At 45.0% G+C, this 10,666-nt stretch overlaps 1 protein-coding gene across 1 annotated transcript in view; it reads left to right on the forward strand.

The window, feature by feature from the left end:
• Window positions 1–79: 79 nt before the first annotated feature.
• The window catches only part of rab3da (RAB3D, member RAS oncogene family, a), a 10,847-nt gene continuing 260 nt past the window's right edge, over window positions 80–10,666 (forward strand). Inside the window, exons 1-5 of the mRNA XM_076043487.1 lie at window positions 80–229; window positions 3,428–3,661; window positions 8,012–8,130; window positions 8,904–9,028; window positions 10,112–10,666. The exon at window positions 10,112–10,666 is cut by the window's right edge and continues 260 nt beyond it. Of these exons, the coding sequence (XP_075899602.1) occupies window positions 3,428–3,661; window positions 8,012–8,130; window positions 8,904–9,028; window positions 10,112–10,299 (666 nt within the window). The 5' untranslated portion in view covers window positions 80–229 and the 3' untranslated portion in view covers window positions 10,300–10,666. The remainder of the gene's footprint in view (window positions 230–3,427; window positions 3,662–8,011; window positions 8,131–8,903; window positions 9,029–10,111) is intronic.

Genomic DNA, 10,666 nt, shown 5'->3' on the forward strand with positions numbered 1-10,666 from the left:
CCAGGTGGTTTATTTTGACAGTCTTAGCAGGAAGTTCCGTTCCCGCTCCTGTTGACTTGCCGCGAGTTTCACGGTGCGTATCCCGGTGACAGGCACGTGCAGAGCGTGGGGAGCCGGAGGTGGAGCGGCCGACTGCAGCTCACACCCATCGGCCTCAGGTAGCGGTGGAGGACCGCTGGAAGACCGCTGGAAGACCGCTGGTAGCCCGGCCCGCGAACTGACACCGACGGTGAGTGGAGTCAACTCGGGCTTCCGAGTCACTTTAGGAGGGTTTGGTCAAAACTGAAGAGGTGTTTGGCAAGGTGGTAGGAGATACTTCATTTTATTGTAAAGCTACAGCAACACATCTTACGATGTAAACTTGTCAAGGCGTAACTCAGAAATACGAACATCTTGCGTCAACAAGTGTCATGATTCTGTGTCGCATAACAAAAACTGCTGCAGATTTTTTCCGAAACGGCGACTCCTTCGGCTCTATACAAGAATTGTGATGGATTTTCTTCCGCTTTAGTGAACGTTTCTAGCGGCAGATAAAAAAAAAACACAACTAAAGGCCAGTTTTTCCTCCTGATGTGGTTTGTGTGCGCATGCGTGGACGTCGCCTGTTTTTGCTGAGTGTCTGCGGCGGCGGCGGCAGGAGCAGCAGCACGCTGGCCAGCTCCACCTTCCCTTGATGGTGGCAGCGGTAACGTTGAGCTGGTCTCCGGAGACACATCAACCATCAGGAGGGAGCGGAGCGGTGGTGGGAGGGGCGGGGAAGGGAGAGGAGAGGAGGGGTGCTGGGTCTGGATTGATGAAGACTGGGCCAGTGGTGTAGTCCAGTTGATTAGAATGAGTATTCTCTGATTTTGTTTGAAAGCAGTAGCTGCTACAAAACGGCACGAACCAACCACGTAAATGCATTAAGTATGCATCCACATATAAGTGAGATTACGAAAGACTGACTATGTATTGTCTAGATTCAGGGGTGAGCAAACTTTTTGGCTGGTGGGGCCACAATGGGTTGTAAAATGTGTGTGAGAGAGAGAGGGCGGAGCAGAAGCAGATGGATGGAATGTTTTGGTGCCTTACCTTATAGGAGGAAATGCTATTAATATCATCCCTTCTGGTTCGGCGGGCTGGATTAAAAAGTTCAACCGGCCACATATGGCCCCCGGGCTGTAATTTGCCCATGCCTGGTCTAAATGTAAATGTATTGTAAGTAACAAAATATATTAACGTAACAGTCATTTACAGCTGGACTTTAATTAACTGATGAACAGCAGTCACAAGACAAATGTATTTAAATAGGGAGAAAATGAACAAATAATTAACACACAACAACAAGTTTGAGCAATCAAGTGCAAAAGTGATGCAAACCCACAAATACATTCAACAAGAAAGTGAATATTGTGTCTTTAAAAAAAATCATGCTGATACGTATCTTTGCGCAATTTTGTTAGTGGTTGTCCAGTTACGGAACCTTTTCTAGCGGTTATACTGCGTGTGTACCTGCGTACCGCGTAGAGACTGCACCACTGGACATGGCGGAGGGAGGGCGGAGGCGGGGGGGTGGGGGCGTGGGGGGTGGAGGTGCAGAGATGGATGAATATGAGAGGGGCTAAAGGGAGACAAACGGCCGTGTGTGTCTAAATGGAAGTGTCAGTGGGTCGATGAACGGTCAGGCCGGTGATGGATGACACACGGCGTCAGGGGGCCCAGGATCTATCGGCCCCCCTCGCCCACCGCTCAGCATCCGCTCGTCCCATAAGTTACTTAACAGGAGGCGGTGCGAGGGAGCGGCGGCGCTGACTGATGGAAGCAGCGTGGTGATTCACGGCGCGGGGATGAGCTCTGTCACTGGGCCTCTTCTCCATAGAAGGCACACCCCATTTACCAACATCAACAGCTGCCTCGGCTATAAATTTCACACGTTGCGAGCAGCAACCTGAATTCTGAAATAGCAGAGATTTCTCAGCCTGACGTCCGACGCTGCAGTCCGTAAACAAGGCAGCATGGGACCATCGGCGGCCGTGGAGCCAAGCTGGAATTATTTATCAGTCTTGTCAAATCAATAACCCCCAAGATGGAAGTTCAATAGGTCGTTTCTTAGCTGCACCTGTGGCACGTTGCGTAATACGCTTCCTTAAAGACACGCACAGTTTTCCTAATATGTACAGGTACTACCCTAAAAATTAGAATATCAAGTATAGGTTGTTTTATTTTGGCAATTTAACATAAAAGATGAAAGCAACAAATTTTATTAAGCCATTACACGCAAATTGACATCTCAAGCAGTTCCTTGTTGTAACTTTGCTGATTAAGATTTTCAGCTAATTAAAACCACAAACCCACAAACTCAGAAAATTCTTATAAATATGCATATTATTTGTTTATATACTATGTCAAATTCACCTTTTAAGTTGAATTGCAGAAATACAGCAACCTTTTCAGGATATTCTAATTTTCTGGGTAGTACCTGTAATTGTAAGAAAGCATCTGGCAAAGAATGTAAATGTCCGCGGTGCCGTATGGCTTCCACCCTTCATATTAGCAAAGCAAAACACAAGTTACTTATTCTGGTGATTTTATCTAACTGAAGACATGTATTTAATGTTCCATTTAATGCCAGTTGACCCTTGTAAATGACTCGCTTCTTACTGGGTTTGTCGAAAGCCAAATGTGACCTTTTCTCCTCATTATGAGAAGCATATTTATACTATTAATATGGTAATCATGCATTCATGTTCTCTGGGGTCATTACAGCATTGCGAGAAAAACGTCTGCCCTAATTCTGCCTAACTTTCTTTATACATAATTAGAAAGTCATTTATATTACGGATGCCTTCCTAAAATAAAAGCCCTTTTCCATTTTCTTTTTTGATTTTACACAAACATACAGTGTGTTTAACTTTGAAATAAGGGGAAATAAAGGTGGGGTGCTAAATAAGGTAGAACTGTGAAATCATCTGATCATCAAATCTGTAGGAAAAATACAATATGATGTTATCAAACACTTTCAGATTTCCTGAAGTCCTCCACAATTTTCCGAGACGTTGTCGTTTTGCAGTGCATGAAAGCAGAGTCACTGTACATGAATCATTTATGAGCAGGACCGTACCTGTAGCACAGTCTGCTGCAACCACAAACACAGGATGGTACTTGCACTTTAATATTCTAATGGTCCCATGCGTCATCCTTCTTTTCTCTGCCTGTCTCGTGCGCACGAAGCTTGTCAGTGTTAATCAGTGCGTTGCTATTTCCATCGTGGCACAATGTCTTCATCGTTTCCTCTCTCTGGACTGCAATGTTCCGCTGATACATCTTGAAAACAATCCCAAAAATCTACGTACACGATTTCCGGAGGCCCTTAAATGAAACCTCAACCAAACGTACGCTGACTACGTTAAAAGATCCATTAACAAAGAGGAATATTTTCATTGGACAGATGGCGCTGGCCAGAGACCCGGGGGCGGGTCAGGATCAGAGAGACGCGGCCGACCAGAACTTTGACTACATGTTCAAACTGCTGATCATCGGCAACAGCAGCGTGGGAAAGACCTCCTTCCTCTTCCGCTACGCAGACGACTCCTTCACCTCCGCCTTCGTCAGCACGGTGGGCATCGACTTCAAAGTGAAGACCACCTACAGGAGCGACAAGAGGGTCAAACTTCAGATTTGGGTAAGAAAATGTTTTTTGCACTACTGATTTTGTTGGCGCCATGTGAGCTTTTGGAAAATGTTCAGCCCTGTAGTTGTTGCCCTTCAGTAACCCTCATCGCAATTTTGTGCTTCGAAAAAGAATTTTTGTGGACTATGTTTGGTATCCTAGACTTAGATATTGGCATTTTGCACTAAATTTCTACTTCACAAGGATAGACTATTCGGTCTAAAGCTCTTTGTTGTCCATTGGATGCTTTGTTTAAGGCTCATATGACAGTTCAAATAGAAGTTTAAAGAAATAAAGAAAAAGATGAAAATTGTAGTTGCAAATAAGTTCTTAAAGGTGTAAAATACTGGGAAGTGTAAAAAAAAAAAAACAGGAACATTGAACAGCAATAACGTGACACTTTTATCTGTAACTGAAAGTCGAGAGTTCCAAACACTGATAAGCGGTGTAGGAGGCAACAACTGCTTTGGATTTACCCTCAGTGACTGTGACACCGATTCAGAGTCAACCTGCCCTGTAAATGAGGCGTAACTAAGCCGGCAGAAGTGCTCCTCCGCGCTCTCAAGTGTTTGCATTGGCCGGTTTGCCTTTTTAACAGCAGGAAGTCAGGGTGCACGTGTGAACTGCGCACAGACCACTTCACGTTCTCAGGTCAAAAACTGAGAAGTAACCAGACTGTGTCGAGCCCCATGACAGTGCAAACTCACCGACGGGCCGTCTGCACCGCCATCCACTTCATGCATGGAGCACCAAAAAAAAAAAAACCTGTTGCTTGTTTGCTTGTGGACTTTTGGAATTATCTCACACGTCCATCCGGCCAACAGACCTCATTGGTGTTTGTGAAAGGGGAGGCAAAACTTGGAAGATGCATATTTGTTAGCAGGGCGCTGCAGCTCGAGGCTTCTATATATTAGACATGCGTCACTGCCTCTGTGTTTAAGTAAACTCAGAATGAGTCACCAGGAGAACAGAGGCGTATAGGCCCACCAACAAAAGCCTTGGTGCCAGTTCATAACCGTCAGGCTCTGCTTCCGCCGCCGCCGCTGCTGCTGCTGCTGCTGCTGCTGCTGCTGCTGCTGCTGCTGCTGCTGCTGCTGCGTCCACATCAGTCTCTCACACAGCAGCTCCGTCTGCAAATCACTTCCTGTTTTTCCACTTTGCCTTCGCCTCTCTGAGTCTTCTAAGTGCAGCTTGTGAGCACTTGCACTCGGCTTATCACAACTCAAAAGGGAACTAATTGGCTTTGAAATCCCAAGGCCAATTCAAAACAACAGCCGCTCAGAAGTCGGGTCGTTGACAAAGAGGAGTTGAGATGTGAGCGTCCCGTCTCCTGTGCGAGGATAGACTACAACACTGGAGTAACGCAAATAAATCTCAGAGGATTTAGATTTAGCCTCACGCTAGTGTTCAAAGGTTGTGGCTCACTGACTCATTTCTGCATGGGACTCCATTATGAGCAGCTTCATGGAATAATCTACTGGAGAACATCACTAGTGCAGGAAAATCAGTCAGGATGTGCTGAAGACATTATGGGATGGCTTTGACAGTTGTTGCCTTGAATGTCTAAGTGAATGTGATTTTAGAGAATGATTATCCAGTGTGCAATATGCGGCCATCGTTATACAAGTTGGATGCTTTAAGATAGCTTAAAAAAGGAAACATTTAAAAAAAAAAAAAAAAAGCAAAAAAAAAAACCCTCGTATTATATAATCACACTTAGTTGTGTTGTGTGTGCCAAAGCATAAAAGAGTGATCAAAGCATCATGGTTTATATTTCAGGCTCTTTAAAACAGCCGACTGTTAGTGTGCTCACACTGAATTTTGCACACTGTCCAACATTTTTAATGAGACTTTGGAAAAGGTTTTCATTCAACACTGAAATGTTCCCATACTTGTTAAGCACAATTTGACTGATCTTCCTGCACTCATAATGATCGCAGAGCATTCTAGATCATTGTGTAATGAAGCTGGTTAGAATGGAGTTCAATGAAGAAAATGGGTCCGTGACCCCAAACTCCTGAACAGTGGTGTGTATCTGCAGTTTCTCATCCCTTCTTCCACATTTAAACCCATTGACCCCCTTTGACTTAACACAAGAGCAGACACAGGAAGAAGTGCAGCGGCGGCCTCGGCTTCGTCTGTCGCGCCAGAGCTGTCGTTCGTTTCAGTGGAAGGACGCCTGTGCCTGCGCTGTGCCGCGGCGACGGCGTGATTAATAACATTGTTGCGCGACGAGACGTCCTCGGGCGCTCACGTCTCGCTTGCCCTCTCGCACGCGGTCGCCTGCCTGGCTGCCTGTCACGGGCGAGGCGTAAACTAATATCTTACAGCGTGGAGTTAATGACAGCTGATGTTTAACACGGTCCCCAGACGGCGGGGCTTCATGAAAGATGCATGGCTGCATCGGAGCTGCTGCTGCTGCTGCTGCTGCTGCTGCTGCTGCTGCTGCTGCTGCTGCTGCTGAATGTGCTTACCGCATCACACTGACACCGGAGACGGATCTGCTGGTGGATGTTAGCGGAAAGACGGGGGAGGAGGGGTCGCTGTGAGATGAGAGAAGTACACCACCCCCTACCCCACCCCACAACCACCACCACCTTTTTTCCTCACAGCCTCATACAGTGTTATTCAACCTTTTATGAGCCACCATACACACATATACCATTTTTTTTACATTGAAAACAAAATCCCCATGGCACACCACCAACCAAAAATATTATAAAATGAGACATTTTAGCCTAATAAATATTATATATATAGTCTCTTCATTTATTTCTACGTGCTCTTTGTGAAACCAGGGCCTGTTTAGATGCACACGAAGCTGATATCCTGGCAAGAACTGATGGAGGAAAAGAGGCTTTTTAAAGCATTGTTGCTCGACAATGGAACATTATTGTTGTTTTTTCAACCAATTAGGAGAAACTGGGTATTTTTTCACGACATACTAATGAAAAGGATAAGTCAGAAGCCAAGGCTTATTGTAAACCCACCCCTTGCCACTATTACATTTACAATCAATCGTGGTGTTAGGAACAAGTTCATTAGGCTACTTTGCACATTGTACAGAGACCAATGTGGAAGCTAATTAAGTACACAAACATAATAAAACAAAATCATCATAATCCATGAGAAATAAGGAATATCTCACTCTTGCTTTTTAAAGCAGATGGACAAAGAGAAACAGTCATAGGTGAGAAATCATTGATAGCTGAGATTCGCCAATGTATACAACACATGTCTATGAAAACCACTGGCCTAATGTATCCAGCGTAGCAGGTGTGCGCTGCTCCTGCTTAGCTGGCTCTCACTTTGTGTTTTTTTGTTTTTTGTTTGGGGGGGTCCTCGGGAGCCATTAGAAACAACTTATTTTTGGGAGAGTGCGAGAACGTCGGCAGCGCCTCACGCTGCGACTATCACAGCCACCCCCCCCCCCCCTCTCTCTCTCTCTCTCTCCACCCTCCCTTCCCCTGCAGCTCTCCAGGATCACCAACATCACAGCCGCATTCATGTCGTCTGGTTCAGTCGCAGCCACGTCGGGTCTTGGGAGCTCCTCAACATTTCTTTATTTTCTTTTGCTTCCACAGAGAGAGAGAGAGAGAGAGAGAGAGAGAGAGAGAGAGAGAGAGAGAGAGAGAGAGAGAGAGAGAGAGAGAGAGAGAGAGAGAGAGAGAGAGAGAGAGAGAGAGAGAGAGAGAGAGAGAGAGAGAGAGAGAGAGAGAGAGAGATTCTCCTCCGCAGCTTATTTTCGTCGCTGGGAGCGAGGAGGCGTGTGAGCACAAAGCACATCCTGGTGTGTTTAAGAGGGCGCGGTGGCCATCAGCGCCTGACGGGAAGGCTGGGTTTTTTTCCTCTTTGTCTCCTGTTGCAAGAGTTAATGATTCACCTGCGACTTGCAGTGCAAACTGCTCCCTCGTCACACACACACAATCCCACTGCGGACGCTCCTCTGGAAAATGAAAGAAAAGTTCTGGAAGAATTCGTACGGTCAAAATTGAATTCCGTAACAATGACTAACAACATCCAAGCAAAAAGACACAGGCCAATACAATAAGCGGATTTAGCCCTCTGTTTGTAGCCTCCTGCAAAGATTTTTGTACATTTGTTCCATAGGTTTATGGAAAGGAACAAATGCAAAGCAACCACTAGGTGGTGTCAGAGAGCGGAACCCCAGGCAAAGAGGTGTGATCAATGTCCTCGACGAAACATAGGTCTCCGTGCGCTTTGTGATGTCACAAAGGGCAGATTTCCAGAGCTGCTCGATTTAGCGCAGACTTTTCTGAAGTTAAATGATGTCTGTTTCACAGTGTGGGACCTTGAAGCAGAAGGAGTCAAAGAGATGTGACGTGTGCTGTGTCATTTCAGGACACAGCAGGGCAGGAGCGCTACCGCACCATCACCACCGCCTACTACAGAGGAGCCATGGGCTTCCTGCTCATGTATGACATCACAAGTCAGGAGTCCTTCTGTGCTGTGCAGGACTGGTGGGTGCAGCCGTGACCGTGACACCGTGTGGAAATCTCAGCTTGTGATTTGTTCAAGGGAGTAGGTAGCCTAGTTTTGTTAGTTTTTATTGTTGTTGTTTTTTTTTGGTGTTGTTTACTGAAGTCCTCAACGTGAATGCAGTGCTACGCTAGGTCAGTCAAATGGCAGAAACATTGCTGCAACACGGTCCATAAAAGGAGAAATTACAAATGGACCTTAAAGGAGTTGAAGGGTTTATGCAAACCATGTTAAGCCACATTTATTTCCACTCATTTTTAAGAGACTGGGTGGAATTATTTCCTGAGGAGTATTTGATAGTATTTCAGTGTCTTGTTTTTGGTTTGCATTATGTCCTCTACACGCATCAGGAAGCGTAACAGCACTGTCAAAATATTCAAATTCCAATTTTTACGCACATTTAGAAATTTCAAACATCACTGTAAACTCCAGTCTTCAAATGGAAGTCATTCAGCTCCAATATTCTGATCGTATATTTGTTTCACTACCACCTTGACAATTCATTCTTTACTGTGCACAAACTAGTTGAACACATTTTATCTACCCTGATGATTTTGACTTGTAATGAATTTCAAATATGGAAACATTATGCAATGTCAGCCTAATAACATGTATTTAAATATGACACAATGGCCTTTTCATTTAAAAAAAAGTGTGTCCATCAATTCGGTTCAATTAGCAAATCAATACACAACGCATGGGGTTTTAAGAGCAACACTTTGGTGTGTGTGAATGTTGTGTTGATGTTTACCAGGGCAACCCAGATCAAGACGTACTCATGGGGCAACGCTCAGGTGGTGCTGGTGGCCAACAAGGTGGACCTGGAGGAGGACAGACAGGTCCCCGCTGAGGACGGCCAGAGGCTGGCCACAGAACTCGGTCAGCAGCGCACACATGCAAACACACACATTGTGTTTTTGTTTTTTAATCACACATTTGACAAGAAGTGAAGAGAAGTGAAAGCTGATATGGCTCAACTTCCACGTCAAATGCAATGTTTCCTGTGTGCATTTCATTCACCCTGCCTCTACATTAGGGTAAGAGCCTTAATGAAAGTGTTTCAAAGTAAATATTGATTGGACGATGCTTTTAGTCAAATACTTTCAAGTACATCAGTCCAATCTGTCGGTATTAGTTTAGCGAGCTCTTCATGTTGGTGTCTGCAGCAACATCAGTGGTACAATTTTAGCAGCAATCTTAATCCTCTACTGTGTTTATTTCTAGTTGTTCTTTCACACACTTAGCTGTTTTGCACCTCCCAGCTCCTTACCTCTATAGAAAGCTGATTGGTTATGGGGAGAAAATAAAACAGTTGAGGATCCTGTATGTTGGAGGATGGCAAAATGTTTCAAGAGTCATTTCAATAAAGAGCTAAATACCGTGGTGCCACAAAGACGCTGATTTTGTTGTCAAGTCAAGCCTTTATTGTTATTGTATGACCGTGCAAACAACGAAATTTGGAGCACAGCTCAACACAGTGCATTTTGAAAATTAAAATAAAATATAGCAATGCTATGATTAAACACAATTTACAAAGAATAAATAAATAGAATAATAAAATAAGTCATGGAATTTTGCAATTAAAAAAATATATATTTCTACAGTACTTATCGTGGCACTCAGCTATTACAGTAGGATAGTCGATTTTGGACGAGATTGTTTGCTTGTCGGTCTTAAAGAAACATATTTTGTTGTCACACTTTTGTTAATTTTCAATTGACATTGAAGCGCATGTTTTAGAAGAAGACCTTTGTTGATCCCACAGTGGGCAAACATTTACTTGGGAAATGTTTTCTACATATCCCATGATATATTTTTTCCTCCTATGAGGTGGTTCACCAAAACACTCCATCCACCTGCTCCTCCCCTCTGTCACATTTTAGAACTCATTGTGGCCTCTGGATTGCCCACTCCTGCGCCAGCTTTATACCACACGTCTTTGTCTCTGTGCTCCCACTTCAGGCTTCCAGTTCTTTGAGGCCAGCGCCAAAGACAACGTCAACGTGAAGCAGGTCTTTGACAGCCTGGTGGACGCCATCTGCGAGAAGATGAACGAGAGTCCAAACGGTGACGTCAGCCCGTCGGCCAACAACAACACGGCCGACCTGAAGGAGCCCCCCCGCAGCAGCCAGGGCGGCTGCGCGTGCTGATGGGAGGAGCAGCAGCAGCAGCATGTGGTGAAGGGAAGCTGGTCTCAGTGTGAAATATCTACACACGCGTTCACACACGAAGAACATGAGAGTGTACTTTAAAAAAAAAAAGAAATGTTACTGCAATACTGTCATGGATGCCTTGCTTCTTTTGTTATCCTAGGAGATTTTCCTACTCTGTGCCCGCCGCCCCTTGTTTGTTTGTTGATGAAATGTGTCTTGAGATGCCAAAGAGCTGCATGCAGCAGCCACTCGTGCAGCACCTCCGCTCTTGTCCTCCCAAAGCTTTGTTGTCGCGCATGGCACAGACCTGTTGCGGCTGAAGATGTTCATGAACCAACCAGATGAGAAGGGTTTGCTTGAGTCT

Source organism: Nelusetta ayraudi, unplaced genomic scaffold (assembly GCF_046127955.1).
Source record: "Nelusetta ayraudi isolate G7.1 ecotype Tasmania unplaced genomic scaffold, CSIRO-AGI_Nayr_v1 ptg000004l, whole genome shotgun sequence".
NCBI lineage: Eukaryota > Metazoa > Chordata > Actinopteri > Tetraodontiformes > Monacanthidae > Nelusetta > Nelusetta ayraudi.